At 45.5% G+C, this 25090-nt stretch overlaps 1 protein-coding gene across 1 annotated transcript in view; it reads left to right on the forward strand.

Moving 5' to 3' along the window:
- The window catches only part of LOC147730418 (aldehyde oxidase 1-like), a gene marked incomplete at its 5' end in the record, with an annotated part of 524934 nt that overhangs the window by 116388 nt on the left and 383456 nt on the right, over positions 1–25090 (forward strand). Inside the window, 4 exons of the mRNA XM_086954065.1 lie at positions 2384–2445; positions 3665–3745; positions 8750–8845; positions 11007–11151. Coding sequence (XP_086810191.1) covers positions 2384–2445; positions 3665–3745; positions 8750–8845; positions 11007–11151 — 384 coding nt within the window. The remainder of the gene's footprint in view (positions 1–2383; positions 2446–3664; positions 3746–8749; positions 8846–11006; positions 11152–25090) is intronic.

The following is a 25090-nucleotide window of genomic DNA, read 5'->3' on the forward strand; positions in this document are numbered from 1 at the left end:
ACCCGGTTCGGGTATATACATGTGGTAACCAGCCAGCAGCGTAAGTGGTCCTACCTACAAAATGCAATGTACAAAGTGCTTAAAGAAAACCCTGACAGCTTATAAACCTAAGAAACACTTTTTTCAATCTATAAGCTGATCCTAAAGTGCTACTGAAACAAGAAGACCCTATTCTAGTCTATAGAAAAGTGCTAATATACAAAGTATAACAAATATATAAAGTGCATAAGATTTAAACCTAACAGCTTACAGAAGTTAATTAATAGGGTAGATTTGTATACCACACCCAAAACTTTGCAGGTCATGTAACTTAACTGGATCTCCCATGAAGCAAGTGACTAGTGCTTATCCTCCTAGCCGTGGCCTCCCCAGTAACCGGTTTACCTACAGCCTATTCCCATTAACCACAGTAATCTTTTATCTTCTCTTATATCACATTTTCTCTTCAACTGGTCTACCCTGTGGTTGGCACTAGCCTTAACTGGCTTGTACCACTTTGTACTACATCATGAGCTTCCTCTAGAGTAACACATAGATGAAATGGACCTTTGAATAAAATGTTAAATTTGGACTGTTGGATGATAGACGCCTGTGCTCCTGCACTCTAAAACCGTCCAATCAGACCTACAAACTCCCTTAGCCGTGGTGCTGCAAATGCCGACATATCAAAAAATACTCTCACTCGTAATCCATCAGCTAGCAAAATATCCTTTTTCTGAATTGCCTAACTTAGAATGACTTCTCTTACATGAAAATCTAAAAAAGTACAATCATTGTCTTTGGGTACTTCGCCCCCACTAAACTGTTGTGCTGGAACCCTGTGCGCCCTCATTATGGTAAGGTATTTTGTTGGATTCTCAAGTGTATGCTCTTTAATCATTGTTTCCAGATATAACAAGGGGTTAGTCTGGCCATTTATACCTTCATTATCCTCTAGGATCCCCGTGAAGCACAGATTCGATCATCTCGCATAATTCTCCATTTCATCCATTTTCAATTGTGAGGCCAGACATTTTTTCCAAAGAGTAGCAATATCACTGTTGCAGCTCAAAGAGTGGTGGTATTCCATGTCTGACACTCTTTGCTCAAGTTTTTTAATTTGTTTCTGAATTTGTTGTACCATACCCTCAATTTTATCCAGCATTTGATGAACGGTAGTAATTTACTGGGCCTGCAAATTTTTGCATTTTTGAATCTAAGCTAGGATAGTTTCGAAGAACTGCTAGACCTGATGCATAGAGTGTTCGCTATAACTAGATCGAACAGTTGACAACTCATTGACTAGCTGTTGGTTTTGACGTCAGATATCATTAGCATTAACAAGCGCCACTAGTGCGCTCTTCCGCCTCCTGGAGTCTTTGAAGTGGCCCTTCATGGGCTAATGTCTCGGGTCCTGTGGCTTGAGGAAGTACAGCTGGAACTTTCCCTACTCCTCTTTTCACCAATGGACCAATGCTCAGCACTTCTATGTTCTCCAGTGCTGGTACCAAATTCAATGCACTGTCACTTGATGATACTCCACCAGCATCCTGAGCCTCTGGCTGACTAATTAGGTCCTCCAATGTTGGTTTACCACTCTTTCCACATAATGGATAGTCCTTGTGAGATTTATCAACGACTCTCCCCTCTTCAGCTCCACTAGGTGTATCAATTGCCACATTTCTACTGCTGTTGGTATATTGAGGGTTGATACAAATATTTGGATGGCTGTTCCCTCTGGCGTGCCTTCGGGCCCTGTGGATTCAGATGGTACCCCTACTGGATCCCCCATGCGGCTTTGGCACCAATCGGGGCTTTTGGGTCTGCAGATGGACCGCGCAGATGGTTCCCTGATGCATGTGACTTGAGGTGACAATATTACATGTGCCGCTGCATTTTAAGAAAGATACCCCGTCGAAAATACTCACAAAATAGCAAGGAGATACAGTGCAAAAAATATAGATGCTCACCACTAAAGTAGTTAACTTCACCCTAGTCATTTTCGTAATGTCATCAGTTCGTCTGTATTACGCTATTTCAGAACAAAAAGCTAGATCTAGTATGGCAATCACATTTTTTATAGTATTCTGTTGTAATATCTATAATTGCATTTCAAAATCAACAAGTGATCAGTTCTGATGTATGTAGACTCCCAGTCAAATCATGGGGGCAGGGCGACTTACTTTTCATTACAAATATCAGCATCTTTTTCAGGTTCTGCAAACTAAAAGCAGACAAGCACACTATATTTAGCCCCAACAAACATAAGTTCTGATTACAAGTTCAGTCAGTTAAAAGAAATTTACTTGGAACTTTATAAATCTGTAATATTTCTGCTTTAAAATGTGGAATGCTATGACAATGCACTATGTAGAAACCCACTTTTCTGAATTCTTCCCTTCAGGAAACTTGTGTCGCTGCACAGGGTACAGACCAATCATTGATGGCTGCAAGACCTTCTCTTCAGTGAGTTTTGTTTTAATAGTGCTAATAGTTCATTTTTATCTCACTTTCTCATTTTGTTGTTTCCTTCAGAAATATGTATTTTAATATCAGTAAAACATAGTAAAGCTGTCAAAACCCAAATAACTATTCTAAAAGAAATTTGCCTATTTATTGGGGGTCTGGAATTCCTCTCCGCATCACCCACCCAAATTCTAAGTAAAGACTTTTAATGATGGATGAGTGGAGAAGATGTACTTTTAAAAAATCCTGGAGTTCACAGTTGCAATCCGCTGTCTTGTTAGGCAGGCACCTCTTCATGGCATGCTTTACATAGGTGGTAGGTAAAATATGCAAAATAAAACCTAAAGTTTGGCCTTATAACCAGATGTATGGCTTAATTTCGATGGCCATGTCTGAACTAGGGTGGCGTGGTGAACAAAATAACAATGGATTAAACCCAGATCTGTGACTGGGGGTGAATGTTTTGCCATTGTGCAACATTCCGTCCATCATCTTGTATGTTTTGCTGTTAATTTCGATGGCGGCATGCATGTCTGCTAAATATGACCACTGCTTTGCCTCCAACCAAGGAGGAGTAAAGGTGAATCAGAACCAGTAACATAGTAAAATATCTTGTTTAGGTATCCCAGGTAGGTTTCTGTACTCCTTATGAGATTGATACTAATTTTGGTAGACACCCTACCATGCGCTGACAGGCTTCTCTGGTTTGCACATGAAGTACTAAACTTTTTCCATGTTTACCCTCAGAGATCATTCATGTACAAACACACAACATTCTGCCAGAGGAGCCTGTTCCCCTACAACTCGAACATGACACTCTGGCTCTTTCCCAGTCCTAACTGGTCTTTCAGGGATACTGGATAATGGACGCCTCCTCCTTCTCAGCTTGCAGGACAGATGGCATTCCAGTTTGTTTATCGAGTTTGTGTCACCCCGTCAGGAAATACCACTATTCTGTATAAGGAGAAGAGGGGTATCAGAAGGTATTAGAGCTGGGTATGTTCAGGGCTACTGGGTCTTGGGCCTGAGACATAAATAGCTTTCCGATTTATAGTGTGATGCTGCTGTGTATCCAACCGGTCATCTGCAGGTTGGCAGCAGGAGATAATGACTGGTGCACTTAGTCCGCAATGTGTCTCACAAGTGATATGCGCATTAGTAGGGAAGAGCAGCAACTGCATGTGTAATACTTTATAAAAGGTGCTGGTTCCCCCTTTAGAGTTGCTGTGGCAAGAAAGACAAGTCTGGATGCTGTATGGATCCAGTGGGAGGCTCACTTGCTATGTCTGAGGATGATAAAGTAAGTGCATATGCATGTTTCCTTATTATTATTGTATATGATGTATGTTTTTTAAATAGTATTATTACATGCTGTTGATGGCTTTCCCTCCAATACTCCAGAAAGAAAATGAAGACACATATCTTGTTATAAATGATCTTGAATCATACACCGGTGATCTTGCCTTCTCCAGTGCTCTGTTGCTTCCCAGCTAGGTTTGTGCTGTACAAGTATGGTTAAGTACATCTATTTTCTCGCCCCAAGATCCTCACACAAAGAGACTGCCCACTTACCCCAGGCTCATCACACTGTGGCCATATGTCATAAGCTCCTCGCATATGGCATATGTATGCCCTAAGTTTCTCACACACTATGTTCATGTCCCCCATCTCCTTCACACTGTCTGCCAGCCAATCTACCCATGTATCGTAAGCCCTCAGAATGTAGGTCTACATTTTATTTTATTGCCGCCTTTATATAATGCTTCATACCCCATTGTGCGAGCCGAAGCACATTATAGGACTAGTAACAAGGAGTGAGTCCACAGAGGTGCTCTTATCTTGTCTTGTGATACAGCGCTTAGCACTATGATGGATGAAAGAAGTGTCAGAGACAGAGGCACAAAGTATAATTGTAATTAGTTTGCGGTTATGGTTTAGTCTGCAGGTCCTCTAAGCTGTTTTTGTTTTCAGTTGCAGTTTCCATTTTATTTCAGTGCTGACCACAGCCGTTGGGTTGATAACTCTCAAGAGTGTTGTTCATTATGGAAGTGAGGAAACAGTCACATTTGTATGGAGAGGGATAAAAGGACAGAAAGAGATCTGTGTGGGTGGACTGCATTACACACACTCCCATGTGACTCTGCTATGTATACACTTGTGACTATTATGTATCTAGGATGGATAGAAGCCAATCATTTGTTTGGGACTTGAAGGATATTAGAGTCTTCCAGGGCGCCAGGTATGTGCAGAAGATCTTTTAAGACATAGGATGTGTATCCTAATTCTGGTATTTGGATATTATCTAACTTAGTTTGACATAGCAATTACAAGAATGAAATGTACACATGGTGAGGAGTGATGTGACAATAAGAGACTTTGTCTGAAGTCCCAAAATCATTGCATTTGCTCTATCTAGTGTCCATCTGCCAAGTTGCATTCACAGCCTTCCCTGCTGTGCAAGGCCTTCACAATACAAGACTACCAATGCTTTAAAGCTCAATTTTGCTAAAATAACTGGTTTCTAGGCTATATGTTTCTAAAAGAAACCATCTTTAACCTTAGCTCGGTCAATCAGTATGCTGGAAAATCCAACTGCCAATATGTCTTTTTTTTGGGGCCATTAACATGTTGGTGATGCCCCACAAAAGGGGAATGGCAAACACCGCAAGTTTAGGGTGCGGTTATCCACACTATATTCCAGAAAACGAAAGGTTTATGAAATTCCTATGCAACATGCAAAGCCCTTTAACAATTGAGGGGCATATTATCAAGGAACGGCGTTAAAATTATTGCCGCTTTAGCGGCAGGAAACTGCTACTAAAACGGCGATAATGGGCTTGATAATGTGCCGCAGAGAATTCCAATAGAAGCCCATGTTAACACCATAACATGGGCTTCTATTGAAATTCTCTACGGCATATTATCAAGCCCATTATCACCGTTTTAGCGGCAGTTTCCTGCCGCTAAAGTGGCAATCATTTTAACGCCGTTCCTTGATAATATGCCCCTAACTCGGTTCTGAATGCTGTAATTGACCAAAAGTGTGTATGGTGTCTTTAAATTTGCATCTAAATTGGGGGATCGTCGCATTAAAGACATGGTCAATATTTATAAAGCAAGATGAGGTTAGGCCTTGCGCACCATTTAGTAGCGTTCCCTACAATGAAACAGCGCCCTGTCTCCCCATGCCCTTGTGATGGGCATACCAAGCAGAGTGCCTTACCCTTTTTACTTTTATGTGATTTGTATCTGACTTTTAGAATAGCTTATCTGAAACCAATGCTTACAAAATATGATGCCAAAATCACTTATGCTGCTATGAACCTACTGTTTATGCTAAGAGAACCTGACATTTGTTTTTATGCTGCAACATTTATTTTAAGTTCAATTCATGCTAGGAAAAAGTATGATGTTCTAATGAAATCAACCGTTGCCCCCAAGACTGGATATGGTCACACTAACTGAGCACTTTGCACTTTCCAAGTCAATGTGTTTTTGATCTCGTCACTAAAAACTGTTTATGCCAAACAATTGTCTATGAATGCTGCTATGAGTTTACTGTTTACACTAAAAGAACTGATGCAGTGCCATTTATTTTAATTTTACTTCACTAAGAATTGAATGTTTTAATGAAATAAAATAATTTTAATTGATGCTGATCCTTTTTATCAATTTTCGCTGATGTATTTTGATCATGTATTGTGCTTTTATGGTTGCTTTGTTTTAACCGAATAAAGCTTATTGAATCGAATCGAATGCTGTAATTTAATAGATGCTAAAGTAACTCTTCCTATTTTTCCCCACCCCTGTTCGTTCTCTTAGAGCAATAAGTAAAATCCCACTCTAGTCTAGTCTAGTCTGGATATTTGTATTGCGCAGACATATCACATCCCGTGAGGGAGTCTCATGGCGCATGCGGACAGTCCCAGAAAAAAATCTCTGTATCCTCCTTGAATTTACTCGAAGCTACCTTCTACCTTAAATAGAGTCACATTTAAATCCTTTCCTCTATATTCCACTGTTATAAATCCTGCAGATGAATTCCCACCTCCATATTCCTGTTGGAGCCCCATCCAACAGCTCACCTTAAACTATGCTCTACTTAAATCCTACCCTCCTTAGCTTTATGGTAACAACTTCACATACCACGCCAAACACTTAAGTCCTGCCTTTCAGTAACATATGGAAAACAGGATGTGCCAGGCATGCTCCAACCCCCCTCCCGAGACCCATGGTGCAAGTAGCGCCCTGTTTTAAAGTGAGATATAAATCTAAGTTACCATCTTAGGGGGTCACAGACCTTTGGTCCATTGATCCCTTCATAAGGAGTACATATATCGTGTTTTTAACCTTTCTATCCACCGTTTGAGTTTTTGAAGACACCTTTATCACTTCACTTCCCAGAGTTAACGATATCATCCCTACAGGGTTACTTGGATGGTGTTAAAACTAGTGTCTACTTTGGGAACACTACTTATGCCACAAACTATGGAGCACTACGATCAAACGCAATGGCTTATATTAATTGTGTGTATGTCTGTTTGTGTTTGTTTGTGTACTTCACTTTACAGGTGCTGAGATACTCCTGAAATTGGAGCATTTTTTGGAATGAGCGACCCGCTCTTCCACTTTTTCTAAGCACTTTTTCACCTTTTTAAGATTTTCACTTTCACGCCCCCAGGTTAGGGTGGACGATTAGAGAGTCCATACCGCCGGGGTTTAGTCCTGATGAATGCCTTGGTAAATTGAAACCACCCATATGGCAGAAACATGTTGACTGACTTAAGTATTCTTTCTGAATTTAACCAATCCTAAAACCTTAGCAGCTAAATTCAGACACATAATACTCTTCATTTGTGTCTTAGGGATCACTCATTAAACTTCTTTTTACTGATACCCTTTTAGGCACTTTTAATTTTAATTACCCTCACAGCACGCCCTTTTTCACACAACCAGCTCCGCAGTCCTTCTGGCGTCGCAGCACACCAAAGAGGCACTCGGCCTCTTTGGTGGGGCCCAGTGATGAAGCATGACACTGACTAGGTCGGTGTGTGAGGGCCTTCCTATCCACCCAAAGTGAGTGTGTGATTCTTATCTATCTCGCTCCGTCTCTGTGGCTGTTCTGAGACCGATTTGACCTCTCTGTTTTTGTTTACTTGATGAATTCCCACCTCCATATTCCTGTTGGAGCCCCATCCAACAGCTCACCTTAAACTATGCTCTACTTAAATCCTACCCTCCTTAGCTTTATGGTAACAACTTCACATACCACGCCAAACACTTTAGTCCTGCCTTTCAGTAACACATGGAAAACAAAAGATTTATATTTTCTCCCAGTTTTAAAGATATTATAGTATCTTATTGGCAACCACTTACATCCGTACCCTTCAGCATTAACGTTAAGGCATAAATGTATGTGCTTCTGAACCTTTTTTACATGCCAAAGATTTATTTCAACTGGTCTTCGACTTCTCTTCCCAACATGCACGGAGAGACAAGTCTGTTTCTGTGTTTCCTCCCTATGAACTAAATGAGCAGACACAGGAGGGAGAAAATAATCAGTCAAACAGGAATTAGGTTTACAGAATGAATGCTGCTAAAGAAATAGTACTGAAAATACTGATTTTGTGAGTGAAAGGAATGTCATTTAATACAAGGTTTGATTTCAAAAGGACATAGTTTCAAATTCAAACATGCTAATGTAAATAGAAAAATAATAAAGATGTAACTAGAAGAAGAATTTAACTAAGCCACATAATTGCTGATGCTGTGTTTTTTATTAAGTCATTCAGTTTTAGAAACCCAAAAAGTATCCTGTAGTCATAGATTATAAATTCTATAAGCATGTACTTCTAAGAGCTTTTGCCTAGAATACTAAGTAAAGGAATATTGTGATACCTTAATCTTAATATTGAAGCCAAAACATAAAGGACCAAAACAGCGGAAGAGAAGTGCATATGAAGAAATACAGATTTAATGTTCTTAAATCCACGTATGCCTTAAAGCTAGATATACATTAAAATGGTTAAAAAATGTGGAGCTTGGTATGGAAGATCTATACATACTTACCTGTCAATATTTTTTTCCTCGATATTAGATATTCTGAATCCACACTTTTCTAAATAATGTGTTGACCAATTTATCACTACCAGGACAGCATTTACACTCTCTTCTTCTACTGGCAAGCTGGGTGATATTGGGAACTTCAACTCTGAGAGTCAAAGATTGAGTTTTGAAAATGTTGCTCTTGCTATAAAGTCTAAGCAAATCATGGCTTTCTATAGTAATTAACATTTAAACACAGTCTTTTCATTCTCAGGCCCCAACAAACCTGAAAATAGAAGGTGAATTTCTGCCTTTTGATCCGACTCAAGAAATCATCTTTCCACCTGAACTCATGGTAAGAGTTTGTGTACGGATGGATGGGTTATATATCTAGACTGGAGTCTATGTATCTGGCCTGGGTAGTAGCAGTTAAAAAAAATGCTTGTAGATACCTTTAGTACTTTGGTATAAACCCAGTCTGGTGTTTAATTACTCTAGGTATGATTTAGATTTGGGTTCTGATTTGTGTGAGCAAGTGAGAATTGGAAGAGAGAGAATTTGTTGGTAGAACGATCTGTACTATACAAAGGGTGAGTCCACTTTCATCTGTAGGAGAATCTTACAATTGAGAATCTAACACTTCCTTCACAAATTTTCTGATGATCAGGTCCTTTGTTTCTTACAAAATGCAGAGCCGTGGTGTGATTAGCAGGTAAACTACATAGTATAAAACATCTTACTTTTCATAGCTACCTAATAGCTTGGGCTACATGAATATGGCAAATGTGGGGATTGCATTTGCTCAACAGAATTTATTTTTCCCAATGTATTTATTCACTTATCATCGAGGTTCTTTACTATCCAAGCTTCATTAGACTCCGAGAGCATCAAGTGTGTCATGCTGAAGAACAACAAAAAGGGCTCTATTTAAAGAGGTTTATCTTCAACTATTAAACTGAAGGTTGAAATCAATTATTGTTTGCATAATCTTTATTAAGCAAAGAGGTAGGTAGTAGTGATATAATAATTGCACCCCCTAAAACATACAATTTTTAGGGATTAGTACTGACAACACACAAAAATATGAGTTGTTTGCTTGCCTGGTATCGAGTACCCTACAACCCATGGGTAGAGCCAACAGTAAACCCAAAGGGTTGATCACACATAATGAAGTACAGAAAGGTACCATAGCACTCTTAGAGAAGTCAACAAATCAAGTGCATAAATTAGGGTGTGTTGAGAGTCCAATCCAGGGAGATTTATTCAAAATAAATGCATAGCAAATCCAATGATCTTTATGATTATACTTTCAAGACAACAGCCAACATGTGTTTCGTCACAGGCGGTGACTATTTCAAAGCACTTAATGTAATATTCATGGAGTATAACATGTATCAGTAATCTCCAGAGCTGTCAGTTCATCTATTAAGCAAAGGTTGGTGCATAGAGGGGTCAGCAATATTTATAGCTCCGAATTCAGTAGATAAAACCTCAAAGGTCAAGATCATCCCCTGCCTGTATGAAACACACAATTCATTCAGTAAGTACCGGCATGCCCTCAGGAGTCCATAGAAAGCTCCCAATGCAATTCTTAAAAAAGAAAAAAAGCATGCACTAGTGAGAGTGCCGCTGGCAGGGATGCGAGACAAAACCATGTAGTGCAAATGCGAAATGAAAAAAGATTTCCCTCATGGCAATAGTAGAAGGATACAACTCATCCATTCAATTTTTTTTACGTCTGATCACTTTCTTGTATCATGGTAATCCCTGCAATTTGATGCACTGAAAATCTAGGGGCCGGGCCAATGAAGGATGTTTTGTTTCATTTTTGTTCAGATCACAGATTATTTCCTTTTTTATCATGGATTAATTTCTTTTTGGCACTTATGAGTCAGTTGTTTATTCTGCGATTACACTGTTTTCACCAATGGGTAATAGAAATTCACTAGCACCTACATGTGATACATTATAATTAGGTGAAGAGCCAGTATTATTGTGAAAGTAAAGAGTTACTAGAAGTGTAGCAGTAATCAACACTAATGACTGAGGGACTGAACTCACTTTGTTAGTATGCGTGTTTACCTTCACTGAAGTACAGAAATTAACAATACAAAATATTTAAGATATGTTGGGGGCATGAGAAACCTGATTACCTAAATAGAGATGTTTAGTCTCTAAGTATTAAAAATGTCTAATTACATATTTTACAGAACCATTAGTGGAGACTTTTTTGCAAGAGCATATCGATGGAATAGCCTTCTACAAGTAGTGTGGAATGTGAGCAGCCTACGTATTTTTTAGACCACAGATCGAAACTTGTTTGTTGTTGGATACCAGTCCCAGTCTTTCAAAATTCATAAACCCTAATTATTCGATTTGGGTCAATACTTAAGTGTCCTAACGCGTTGTGAGGAGAACTTGTGTCTCAAGTGGAGTACCTGGGCATTGAACTGTTCATTTACACTCAAAATGTCTTTTACTTTACCTCCTCTATATGTCTTTCTTCCTTACAACAGAAAATGGCAAGAAACCAGAAGAAAAAGAAAATGGTTTTCCACGGTGAAAGAATAACCTGGATTTCCCCTGCAACACTTACTGAACTCCTAGATTTGAAATCAAAGTACCCCCAGGCACCCCTTGTTGTTGGAAATACAAGTGTTGGTAAGTAGGAAAATAGGTACACACATAAAGCAAAAACAAAAGGAATAGACAGTCATACAGCATCTGCACAAGTACATTAGGAACTTCCCATGTGTGCCCAGAATACCACTAGCACCAGCAATGTCCTGTACAAGCCGAGCCTATCTTCAACACTTATTGTATACAATGTAAAAAATGGCTTGTTTTTCTTCTTTTGATCCCCTCCGATGGCACTATCATATTAGAGAAAAGTCCACAGACATTCTCAAACCCCTTCTGTAATATAGATTGTGAGGGTGCACTTTCATCCCGGTGCTTCATTTGTATGGAGCATTGGAGTGTTGAATTTGTAAAAGAAAAAGTGCACGGGCCCAAAGTTTTGGACAGAAGCTCGGGGTGAGTGATACTGTATGCCGATCTTCAGAATACCAAAGCTGTGTAGCCTTCATTTTTTTTTAAATTTCTTTATTCGCAGATATGATATTCACTCAGTATCATGTGTATCACATATACAAACAGTATGCAACATAAGCAATAGCAATGGTATAACCAACATTCGCATGGAGTGGTAGTGAGCACAATGCAATAATCTTCATATTTTTCATATTTTCTCCCCAAAAAATAAAAAAGAACAAGAAAAATTGCACAGTAACTTATGTGAGTATCAGAACAAATATACATAAAAAAATAACAATACCAAATAAAGAAAACCCCTAATCAAGCGTGTAAGCAGTGGAGAACACAAGAGAGCAGCGCAGCCGGTACATCAAATGCAGAATCACAATACTATCACCCATGAGGTGTAAGCAAATTCACGGTCTGTGTCAAGCCAGGTCGTAGTGAGTTCGGGGTCTGCAAGTAACAACGGCCACATAAATACCAAACGCTTCACAGATAGCCTCACAGACAACCATGCATCACAATGCTTACAATCGCTTCATCGCAACATGCAGTGGCCAAGTATACGGCAACATGGCAATGGTGTAGTCCGGAACAGTGCAACCGGTGTAACATGCTTGCCCACCCCCACTTGTACAATGGAGTTAATCACCTGTATCTGCTGTTCCTGTGTGATCTTCTCGATGTATGTGCGAAATGGCCCCAAAATGTCAAGCGGCCGTGAAGCCACAGAGATCTGCTCGGAGTATTCTACACTGTTCACATTGCAGTGTGACATGCTGCGGAGCCAAGCCTGCGCAATGGGAGCACGTCTGGCCCCCCATAGTAATGCGACCTCCCTTTTCGCCAGGAGCAAGCCGATTGCCGCCAGCTTGCGTGCAGGGCGCGGGAAATTAACCACATAGCCAAGCAGTGCAACTTCAGGAGTTGGCATCAACTCCAATTCCAACATATCCCCCAGCATTCGGTGTACCTGAAGCCAGTATTCATGTAATCTCGGACATGTCCAAGAAAGATGGGCAAAGTCAGCCTGCGGCGCCCGGCATTTAGGACAAGCATGCGACCTATTTGGGTCAATCTTGTGCGCTAGAACAGGGGTGTAATACCTACGTCTCAGGAATTTAAAATGTATAAGCTTGTGCCTACTATTCAAGGACACGTCCCTAATGACCGCACAGCACGCCGCCCATTGGTCGTCGGTAATGGGATTACCCAGATCATTCTCCCATGCAGCGCGTACCGTTGCATCCCGCGAAGGGAGAGCGGACAGACATAGCTTATATAGTTTAGAGACAACATGTGATCCCGTCTGGCTCTGTATTATTAACGTGAGTATCGCAGCTTCTTCGGGGGGGAGTGGGAATGTGTTAAATTCTGCTCGGAGCATGGATCTAAGTCTGGTCAGTGTGAAAGAGTCCATGAAGGTACGGTCCGCAAAGCGCAGATCTTCCGTCACAGAGAAAGCATGCCCCTCCAGGGAAAAGATCCCCAATAGTTTCTAATTGAAATTTGGCTAGTGTGCGCCGCACCACCTTTTCGTTGGTGATGGGCAGCCAGTGGGAATTGGGCAGAGGAAGGGCGGGAGAGTAAAGTGTGTCAATGTGTAGCAGTCTGCTTAATTTATCCCAAGCCCAGCATGTGGTGGACACCGTTTGTATGTCCTGTGGGTCCCGGGGAAAGCCTTTGGGGAGGAGTGTCTTTAGGGAAACCGGCAGCACAAGGTCAGCCTCCGGTTTTAAATGTAGAATTCTGGCATCTGGATGGAACCAGTAATAAGCATAAGAGGACTGTGCGACTAAATAATATAGGTAAAAATCGGGCACGCCGAATCCGCCACGCTTATGAGGGAGCGTCAAGGTATGCCAGGACACCCGTGGGTTCCTGCCGCCCCACACCAACCTCAACAACAGTGTACGAAGTTGCGTGAAAAAAATCTTGGTCAGGGGTATCGGGATATTGTTGAACAAGTACAAAAACCGTGGAAGCACGATTATCTTTATTATGGCAATGGCAACCCGGCCCGCCATAGACAAAGGAAGGCGGAGCCATCGCTCTATATGATCCTCCAAAAAATCAAGAGCGCGCCCATAGTTTAAGCGGACGATGGACACAGTGTCGAGGTGCACATGAATCCCCAGATATTTAACGGAGTCCGTATTCCACTCCAGAGGAAAGGCGCATGTCCATTCGGAGGTGGAGGGAGTGAGCGGGAAAATGACCGATTTGTGCCAGTTTATGCGGAGGCCCGAATATTCTCCAAAACGGGCTATCTCCAACAGCAGTGGCTCCAGGTTTCTCTGTGGCCTACGGACATACAATATCGTGTCGTCTGCATAAAGTGAGACGAGGAGAGGACCAGTACGAAACTGAAGCCCTCTGTGCAGATGTGTCTCCTGAAAATGCCGCACCAAAGGGTCCATCGCTAGGATGAACAGCAGCGGTGATAATGGGCATCCTTGCCGGGTGCCCCGCGAAAGTGAAAAACTGTCTGTGATGGTGCCATTCAGACGTATTCGTGCGGTAGGTGCCGTATATAATACCTCCACCGTAGCCACAAACATCGCAGGCATCCCCATTCGCCTCATGATGGACAAAAAAAAGGGCCACTCCAGAGTGTCAAACGCTTTTTCTGCGTCAAGAAACACAGCTGCAGCAGGGAGCGATGGATCCATCCGGTGTATAACGGAGAACAACGTCCTCAAAATAAAAGAGGTGGATCTATGTGGAACAAATCCGGACTGCGCCGGGGAAATAATGGACTCCATTAGAAGCGATAATCGCATCGCAAGAACCTTGGCAAGAATTTTATAATCCAGGTTCAATAGGGACAGTGGTCTGTATGATCCACAAGACGAGGGGTCACGCCCCTCCTTCGGGAGAAGCACAATTACTGCTTCTCTAAGCGTAGGGGGCAGCATGCCGGCCTCTAGGGCCTCTGCATAGACCTCGACCAGTCTGGGCACCAATTCCTCCTTATACTCCTTGTAAAAGTTGGCTGAAAAGCCATCTAGTCCCGGAGCTGAAGAGCCCCTCAAAGAATCAATGGCTTCTACTATAGAGTCTGGGGTGATTGGAGAAGCAAGAAATTCCTGCATATACTTCTCAAGATACACCATGGCAATCTCGTTCAAATAGGGTCCAGGGTCGCGGTGTTCGCCCGTAAGTGTTGCCGTGTAAAGAGTTCGGTAGTATGACAAAAATGTGCTGCAAACCTCAGGAGTGGAGTGATGTCGGGAGCCCTGCGTGTCTATTATGTCTGTAATGTAAGCCGCTTGTCGAGGGGGGAGAAGCAATTGCGCAAGAAGCTTCCCTGGTCTATCTCCCTCCCCGTACTGACGCGCCGTGTGATATTTACCCATGAATTTCAGCTCTCTATCAGCAGCATCCCTGAATTCCAACAGCAATTCCAGCTGCTTGGCCTCTGTCGCCTTGGACGGGCCCCCATGTAGCTCCCCATCAATCCCAGCAATGTCTTTTTCAAGACAGGTTAGAGTGGTACGAATCTCCCTCAGGACACACACATGTTTGTCAATACACACCCCTCGAATGGTGGCTTTGAATCCCTCCCACAGCGTGGCCCAAGTGCTTACAGAACCGGTATTGATATCAAAGTACTCCCCAATAGCGCTGCGGATATCTTCCTTAAAAACCGGGTCTTACAGGGCCCTTCCTGGGAATCGCCACTGTGTCTCATAACCACCCAGTCTGGGAATTAGCAGGTTCAGTACAATGGGGGAATGGTCCGATAAAGTTCGTGGTTGAGTAGAAATGGTATCCACCCATCCAGCGACTCCTGGAGAGAGCAGCCAATAGTCTATTCTAGTGCTAGTTCCGTGGAACCCAGAATGATGTGTAAACTCTGGCGCATTGGGGTGCATCCTAGCTTCTATGTCTATCAGGGAGAAGTGTGAGCAAATATCAGCTAGCACCTTTCTGGACCGGGCTTTGGAGTCAGGGGAGGTGGAAGTACTATCCCTGTCCGGGTTCAGCACTACATTAAAATCGCCCCCCATGACCAGCAGATCTATGTCAGAATTGAGGAGTGACAATTGAAGCTCCTGAAAAAAGGCGGGGAAATCAACATTAGGCCCGTAGACTCCAACCATGGCGATCTTGAACCCCATCAATACTCCAGTCAGCAGCACATATCTACCTTCTCTGTCCGTGACATTTCCAGTTAGCACAAATGGAACACGCTTATGTATTAAGATTGCAACACCCATAGCATAACTGCTAAAATTGGAAACAATTCTGTGTGCACCCCAACTCCTAGCCACCGAGACATTAGCCGGCGGTGCCAAATGTGTCTCCTGAAGAAAGAGGACATCCACCCTGTGTCGCGCTGCATAGTTCAATACCTGTTTGCGTTTCCGTGTGGTGCTCAAGCCCCGAACATTCCAAGACATCAATGTAAGTCTGGACGGGCCAGACTGCCTACCTATCCTGGCCATAGCACAAAACCAATGATGCTGTCAGTAGCAATGATCCCAGCATCTCGCTCCCAGCATTCTCATAATCACTCACACAAAAAAAATCTCGAAAAGCATAACATACCCCTCACCCAACCTGCCACCCAGCCTCCCAACAGCCCAGGAGAGGCAATCCCCATTTGCGCACAATCATAACCAGCGAATCTTCAAGAACAATAACCATGTCTTGAAACAATAACATTTCCAATAAAAGAAAACCCCAGGAAATGAAGACAATAAGGCATGAGCCATAGGGGTAAGCAACGCCACCCCATGCGGGCAATCCTACTAGACCGCTCGATTGGCATCGGCCATTTAACTATCCACTGGGAAACCACATCAACTTTGAAACAACAACAGCAAAGTCAAGCCATGAAGCACATGACTGTTATCAGCCCATACCAGTTTCTGCAAAAAGGTTCACACTGGTCTGCGTGCCCACTCGAGGAGGGGAGTGCGGCGCATTATTGGAGGCGGAAGGCGAGCCTTGTTTCTTGTAGCCTTGACAAAAGTCTTGGACATCTGCGGCGGATTCAAAAATGCGATATCTGCCATTCACCTCCACCTTCAGTCTTGCAGGATACAACCTTCCATATTTCAAACCAAGATTGCGCAGAGTCGCCTTGACGCCGTTGAACTTGCGCCTCGCCTCCTGCACCATCATCGTAAAGTCTGGAAAGAAGGACAGAGTGCCACCCTGCCATCTCACCTCTCCCGCCTCCCGCGCGGCGCGGAGCGCGGCATCCCGGTCGCGGAAGTTCATGATCCTGGCAATTAGGGGGCGCGGGGCTTGACCGGGGCGAGGTCTAGGTCCCAGCGACCTATGGGCACGCTCCACGACAAAGCCATCCGTGAATGTTTCTCTACCGAACAGTTCAATAAGCAATTGCTCAGCAAAAGTGTCAAAACACCCCGTCGCTGTTGTCTCCGCCACGCCAATTATGCATAGATTGTTGCGTCAGCTACGCGCTTCCAAATCCTCATTTTTTATAGCCACATCTTTGAGAATTTTCTCCACACGTTCCAGCCTCTTATGCGTTTTGGCCGCGCCGTCCTCAACGTCCGAAACCCTGGATTCCACCACATCAAGGCGTCTGTAATGGGCCTGCACCTTGGAGCCCATATCCGCAAGTTTTTGTTCTAGAGTGTCAAAGCGCGTATCAAGAGCCTTGAAGACCGCGTGCATTTCACCCATCATGGTGGCAACCATAGTAGCGGCATCCCCCCCCTCCGGTGCGCATGCCGCCCCGGCAGTGGAACTAGGAGGAGGGTCCGTCACCAATAGCGAAGTTTTGTCAAAGCTTAGCTTCCTCTGGTTAGGATCTCTTTTCCCCATGGCCAAATCCAATGAAAGCGCAATATTGTAAAAAGGGCGATGCCAGCATGTATCTCGTGTGCGGCAGGGAACCAGGTGGAGCACAGTCAGGATGCAAGACCAGACGTTTATGGGGAGCGTAGGACCAAATTGGATCTAGTGCGCAGTGTTTCACCAGGCCACGCAGTTCAGTGAAAGGGGAAGGAGCGTTTCAAATCACGCGTCCATCCTTAGAGTACCACTTGTGGTGTGCACCAGTCAGGGGCCACACATGAAGGGGGCAGCAGTCCGAGAGTCAATTCGCCAGAAGGGAGCACACCCCTTCAGCAATCCATGGCAGTGTCCAAATTGTGCATCACCATAGCCTGTACCATCACCATAGCCTGTATCTTTGCCAACACTGCGGGAGCACAGGGGGGAATGCACAGTCTGTCCTCTGGCGGGGCCGCCAGTGATACCAGGGAGGCCTCCCCAGAGCCCACACCACCCACGCCCACAGCCCCCCCGCCAAACAAGCACCCCCATCCGCCGCGCCAGCCCTACCGCAAGCCTCCAAATCAAGACCCGGCTCCAGGTCGCACCTAGGCCCGAAAAGCCCCGGCAATGCCCAAGAGCCCGGAACCACAACCCGAAGGCCCACAGAGCACCCACCGCGAACGCGGGATCCCGCAGGCGGAGCGATGAGGGCCCGCAGGGTCAGCGGCGCAGCCCAGAGCGGCACTCACCCGATATCAGGCGCAGAAAGGGAAAGATGGCGCCGAGACTACTCCTTGAGAACGTTTTGTTCTTCTCACGCTTTCCTTCAAGTTCCAAGGTTCAAATGGGAAAGGCCTGAAGTTCTCTTCCTACATCCCTCCACTCTGCCTTCTCCATTAGGGGCTTCTGGAAGCTACTCAAAACTCGTCTATTCAATCTGTAATTTGTGTTTCTATGCAGATTTTTCATTGCACCAGGGCACCCCTTTGGTGTAATAGCTTGCTATATAAATTATCAATCACTAACATCTTATTGTCACCAAGTTTTTCCCACATCATTTTTGTGAGCTAGGTAAACGCAAAAAAACATGGGCATACCTTTAACTTTCAGAAGAAAGAAGATCAACAACCTCCTACAAGAAGACATCAGTGAGCATTTTATGGGATTGACGCAATTGGTATATCCGATCATTCTGGTGCCAGAGAGCCGTCTGGCTGTCAGATTTGCAAATCTGTAGACATGTGACATCTTGAACCCAAAGAGAAAGTCACATTATGCTCTGGGTTCAAGAAATAAAAATAATGTTACGAGCGGTGCACAATTTTTTTCAAAACTCCAGTGAGCAGGAATAGTTGTACCAGTGCATCATCACTTTTGCCTAAACGATGAATCCGTTCAGATTCACTATTCTGAGTTTGGTTATCATCTTCAGAAGTATTTCTGAAAGAAATATGCAAAGTGATTCTGGACATTTGCAACTGCTTGAGCTACAGAGTTTGGCAAGTCTCCTCAAGAACATGACGAGGCACAGTTTCTGTCGCACCTTCTTGAAATGTAATGGCATTGACAAGACCTGGACAGAATGGAAGCCTGCATGGGCACATGCACCATCCAATGTATGCTTCTTCCATCTATTTTGTGTATAGTGAGTTCCTATACTAGATACATTAAGAATGTTGCTTCCATCAGTGCACCACTGAGAGAGGTCACCAAAAATGGAGACCGGAATTCAACTGATCTTGGAAAGCAAAGCAAGGTTTAATGACATCAGACCGAATATTGCTGATGCCAGGGACCTGGTTTATTTTGGCCCATCTTTTTGCATTGAATTTGTCGTCCATGCCAGCTAGTCAGTCTTGGCATTATTCCGACAATATCGAGATGATACCAAAGCACCCACAAAGGTCATTGCATGCACTCTAAAGACAAAATTTTACTTAACCTAAAATGATGTATTCTTGGGAAGAAATTTAGTTTCTTGCAGTACTAAGGTCGCGCTAACTTTTCTACTTTTTACTGTAAGGCAAGTTTTACATAAAACTTACAGATCATCAGTCCCCTGTCGCAATCCATTGGCAACGTCAAAGTGAAGATGCCCTTCAGGATTGAGAGTTGGGGTCTTCACCCTGGGAGCAATGGTTTTTGTAGTGTGCACACAGTCCAGCGAGGTGTTCCTTATATTTGACTTTGCCATTCTCCTCTTTAAAGCCCTTCATAGAGGATAACCAGCTATGCTATGTGGTTCAGCGAATGCATTCATTGGTTTTGGACGAAGCTGCAATATTTCGAGATGCCTTCTCTTAAACAGTGCTTACTGCTGTGCTGAGCTCATCACTTTACAAGGCGGGAGGGACTTGGAAAGCATCAAAAAGGCATTTAGAAAATGTAAGCTCTTGGAACTGAGATCGTTTGATAATGTACAAGATGAGCTCTCAACATCACTATATAGTTCTGCAGAGAGGTATGACTTTGATTATTCGGCATTCCGTGAGGTGACCTGTTGTTGATCTCACACATGAAGGTTATAGGGGCATTGTACTCACCAAGAGAGTGTGCCACTAAGGGTGACTCAGAAGTGTATCAACAGGAGTAGACGCAGAAGCATATCTCAGAGCAAGCTTTGTGAGGGACATCATTGCAATGTGAGCTGGAGAGTCATAACGAAGGCCTAAAGTTTAGTGCTCACCATATTTTCATACAGAACACACTACCAAAAAAGATTTAGGTCCAGATGTACGTACAAACTGTTCTCAAAAAGCTGCCGCAAACTGCGTGCCAGACGTTTTGCAATCAGGTTTTTACTTAGTGAAGTGACCTATATACTAATAGGTTATATGACAAGATAAGGAATCACATGGACTTACAGAATGACTTGCCTAACTAATATCCATTAGGTTCACAATTTGCCCTCCTTAAATTAGCTACAATCACAGGGATGGTGGCCTTCCACGGATAGCAGAACCACTATCCCTGTGATTGCATTCCTAAATAGGAACCTGGGCTGCTTTGTTTATTTAACTTGAAAACATCAGTGAGAGAAGGCAGTGGTCCCCGGGCACACTACCCACTCCCGCTGAAGCTGTCACCCTGATTCCCAATGGGGAAGGGGTCCAAAGTGGACTCCTTCCCCTTTACGAATCAGTTATAACCCCAGCGTTGAAGGTGGTAACTGATCAGTGGTTTGTGAATTAGACGCCCTCAACCCACCCCTTCAAAATTACAATTTGGTAATGATTCCTAAGCCTATTTTGCAATTTGGAAAAACGTTTCCAAACCACAAAATGTTGTTAGTAAATACACAAAATGGTAGAGCACTATATAAAAGTGGATAAAATTATTATATCTCAAGGATTATGTGCTTTCTTAACTGTGGCTTCTCTAGATGTTTCAAAGGCAGCATCCCTAATATATCGTCTTGCTTCTGGTAGATAATGTCAATATTCTCTCGGAAGTGTTATCATCGATTTCGAAGCAAAATGGCCTCTAACTGTACTGCCCGTCGAAGGGCATACTGAAGCAGTATTGTACCACAAGCTCTTTTTCCTACACACTGATGCCATGATCTATTCTTAGTCAAATGATGGAATTATGTAGTAATGCATGATGTTAGGTATGGCTGCCAGAGCCAATTTCATCCACAGCAAAAGTATACACATAGCAGGACCCTTAGTGAGCCCCTTTCACCTACTCTTTTTTGGATCATCCACTGTCATTAGCGCCCCTCAAAGTGTTTCACTGCTCTTGCTGAAGTTAGGCCACAGGCAATATTGCACCCTAATGTGATTTTGCACGTAAAAGTGATTTTGCTCCTTGGCTTATTCGCAACTATCCTTAAACATCACCCTCAACGCTGATGGCTAATCCCGAAACCTCTTATTTATTTTTTATGTTCTAGGAAACCTTTTATGTTCTAATTTGAAAAATATAAAAGTCTCAAACTGGGCTCCATTAAAACTGACTTACTCTTTTTAATCAGACATGCTCTTTTGGATCACAAAGCTGTATTTTTTCTTTATATTCAGAAAGAACACAAACATCCCTTGCAGTAAAAAATGACAATTGCTGGTTACCATGAACAGAAATGTGAGCTATGCAGCACAATTTTGAAAATGGGAAGGTCATAATCTAGTTCTCTGATGTAAACATATATTCTTACCACATTATTTGATAGTCTGAAGACCCTAAAAAGTGAGTGGCATCGATACTGATATGGTGCCTACCATCTCTACTGAGATAAAACGCCACTAGCTCACCCTGCTCCTATCTTCTACCCATCTCGACACTGTGGCAACAATGAAACGCTTGTTGCCCCATGAGGTGGTTTTAGTAAGTTGAACCCTGAGCAGATATGCAGTAGAGGTTGTATGATTAAACAACTCCTATGGAATCACGAGTGCCTAAACCACGAAGGCTAAACAACGACCAAATCCTAACCACTATAAGGCAGATTTACAAGCCCCTTGCGCCACTTTTGCGTGATTTTTAACATGGAAAAATGACGCAAAAGTGGCGCAAGGGGTTTGTAAATCTGCCTTTATGTATTGAACCACGACTTACTAAACCACGTAAAAAATTCTATTGACATAAAAACCGAATCTAGAAGCAGGAATCTTGTATTATTTTATTATTGTATTATTGTATTATTGTATTAGTATGCCCTTTATGAACGGTCGCTTTCAGTAAACCATTCATTTATACTTTTTTAATTAAATACCTAATATCTTTGATTATGCCACTCTTACAGTGTTTTTCTTTTTTAACAATACTAATATTTACACGTGGACGCTTATCTCAGATTTTAATGACATTTTCTACATTGCTACTTACCGTTAATAGCAGACTTGAATTAAATAAAAATGTTGCTGGTGTTGACGTATTATTACAGAAAATATTTTTTCACTTTGTGAACTTGGCTAGAACTGCAAAAATAATGGCATAAAAGAATGGAGGAAAAGAAATTAAGGAAACCCGCGAAAAGGGCGATTATAGTGATGAAAAAGAACCTGCTAGAATCAGATAAAGAAATAGGAAGTGCCAGGTGGTCTGTTCCTAAAATGATAACATTTTTTCCAGTAGCTGCTTGATGCAGGAGGCCACATCAATTTACTTTAATTTCCGATCACTGAGTTATATAATCTGAATAAACGTGCTAAATGACAGAGATCATACAGAATGACACTTTGAAGCTGGGATGTGAAAATGGTCATAATTAGAATGCTTATTTAATTGGCAGCTAAATGGAAAATTAAAACCAAATGCACTATATAACCCCTTCACTGCGGCGGTTCAAATGGGTTTGGGCAAGGAGCTGTGGTGCTCATGATGGAGCCCAACCCGGGCCCCTGGCCCCATCTGGGAGACCGGAGGCGCTGGGGACACCTCCCCGGGCCCTCCCGGACCCCATCCAGGGCTTCCTGCCACGCGGCAGGCCCAGGAACAGACCCGGGGCTGGGGCAACATCCTGGCCCGTCCAGCTGCCGGCTGAGGACCGCTAGGCCGAGAGTACCTTGTCCCTATCAATCCGGAGGAAAATTACCCATATTTCTTGTAATCCGTGCACACAAGGTGACAGAGGGGACCCAGGGCGAAAAAGTGCGCGAGCTCCCGGAGCCCTCGCTCGGATCCGGGAGGCGAATGGCACCTCATCGGGACTTCCAGGGAAGTCCGGCCATCTGGTCGCTACATAGGAAAGCATTGCGGGCGACCAGATGGCCGAGGCGAGAGGGGCGACAAGATTGCCGCGGCCGAAATGACACCAATCTGCCTGCCCCAGGCCTGTAGGGATCAGGAGCTGCAGGGCTCCAAGGCTCCAGGGCTCCGGGGCTCCGGGGCTCCGGGGCTCCCTGCCGCGCGGCAGGACCCAGGACGGAGCCCCCGGTATGGAGGCCACCCTCTCAGGGGCCCCGGACGGGGCTCCCAAAACCCAGCGGAGCAAGGGGAGGCTCCCTGGGCACCACGGAACCCAGTCCCGGGCCTTTGGCAGTGCGGCAGGCCGGAGGGACGGGGCCCTGGGCCCAAGCACCCCACTCGGGGCCCGGCGAGGCCCCTGGACCCTGCCGGGGCTCCCAGGCCCAGAGGCGCAGGGGAAGCCTACCCCGGGTCCTCCGGACCCCGTCCCAGGCACCCTGCCACGCGGCAGGACCCAGGACGGACCCCCGGGCAAGGAGGCCAACCTCCCCGGGGCAACTGAGGGCCCCAGGACGGAGCTCCTGAACCCAGCCAAGCACGGGGAGGCACCCCGGGCACCACGGAACCCAGTGCCGGGCCTTTGACAGTGCGGCAGGCCGGAGGACAGGGCCCTGGGCCAGAGCACCCCATCCGGGGCCCGGGGACCCCAAGGCCCAGAGGCACAGGGGTAGCCTTCCCCGGGCCCTCCGGAACCCATCCCGGGCACCCTGCCACGCGGAAGGACCCAGGACGGTGCCCCGGCCGGAGCTCTTGAACCCAGCCAGGCTCCCCAGGCACAACGGACACCGCTAGGCCGAGAGGGGTCCCAGAGTACCTTGTCCCTATCAATCCGGAGGAAAGTTACCCCCATTTCTTGTAATCCCTGCACACGAGGTAACAGAGGGGACCCAGGGCGCAAAAGTGCCCGACCTCCCGGAGCCCTCGCTGGGATCCGGGAGGCGAATGGCACCTCATCGGGACTTCCAGGGAAGTCCGGCCATCTGGTCGCTACAAAGGAAAGCACTGCGGGCGACCAGATGGCCGAGGCGAGAGGGGCGACCAGATGGCCGGGACCGAAATGACACCAATCTGCCTGCCCCAGGCCTGTAGGGAGCTCCGGGGCTCCAAGGCTCCAGGCCTCCGGGGCTCTGGGGCTCTGGGTCTCTGGGTCTGCAGGGCTCGGGGACTGCAGGGCTCCACGGCTCGGGGGGCTGCAGGGCTACGGGGCTCCGGGGCTCCGGGGCTCCGGGGCTCCAGGGCTCCTGGGCTGCAGGGCTCCAGGGCTCCAGGGCTGCAGAGCTCCGGGGCTGCTGGGCTCCAGGGCTCGAGGTCTGCAGGGCTCCAGGGTTACAGGGCCTGGGACCCATGGAGCCCGTCCCGGGTACTTTGCCACTCTGTGGGCCGGAGGAGGGAGCCCCGGATGCCTGGGAGGTGTTGCCCAGGCATCGCCCATCTGGTCCCAAGCGGGGAACAACCAGCCCCGGAAGGGTGTTCGGGCATACCCTTGCACCTACTAATCCGGAGGAAAATTACCCCCATTTCTTGTAATCCATGCACTCGAGGTGACAGAGGGGACCCACGGCGCAAACGCGCCCAACCTCCTGGAGCCCTGGCTGGGATCCGGGAGGCAAATGGCACCTCATCGGCACTTCCAGGGAAGTCCGGCCATCTGGTCGCTTTATAGGAAAGCATTGCAGGCGACCAGATGGCCGAGGCGAGAGGGGCGACCAGATGACCGGGACCCAAATGATGCCAATCTGCCTGCCCCGGGCCTGCAGGGCTCTGGGGCTGCAGGGCTCCAGAGCTCCGGGGCTCCGGGGATTCAGGCCTCCCCGGGCCCTGATGGACCCTCTGTCCCGGGCGCCCCGGAACCCCGGCCGGCTAGCAGGACGGAGGGGTATTCCCGCTCCACCGGGCCCTGCCGGACGGGGCTCAAGCCCCGGGCCCGGGCCCAGTCCCGGCCCCAGTCCCGGCTTTCTGAACCCTAGTCCAGGCCGGGGAGAGCCTCCCTGGGCCCCGGTCGACCCTCCGTCCCGGGCGCCCCGGACCCCCGGCCGGCTTGCAGGACGGAGGGGTATTCCCGCACCACCGGGCCCTGCCGGACGGGGCTCAAGCCCCGGGCCCGGTCACGGCC

The sequence above is a fragment of the Lissotriton vulgaris genome, chromosome 2_1 (assembly GCF_964263255.1).
Source record: "Lissotriton vulgaris chromosome 2_1, aLisVul1.2, whole genome shotgun sequence".
Classification (NCBI taxonomy): Eukaryota; Metazoa; Chordata; class Amphibia; order Caudata; family Salamandridae; genus Lissotriton; species Lissotriton vulgaris.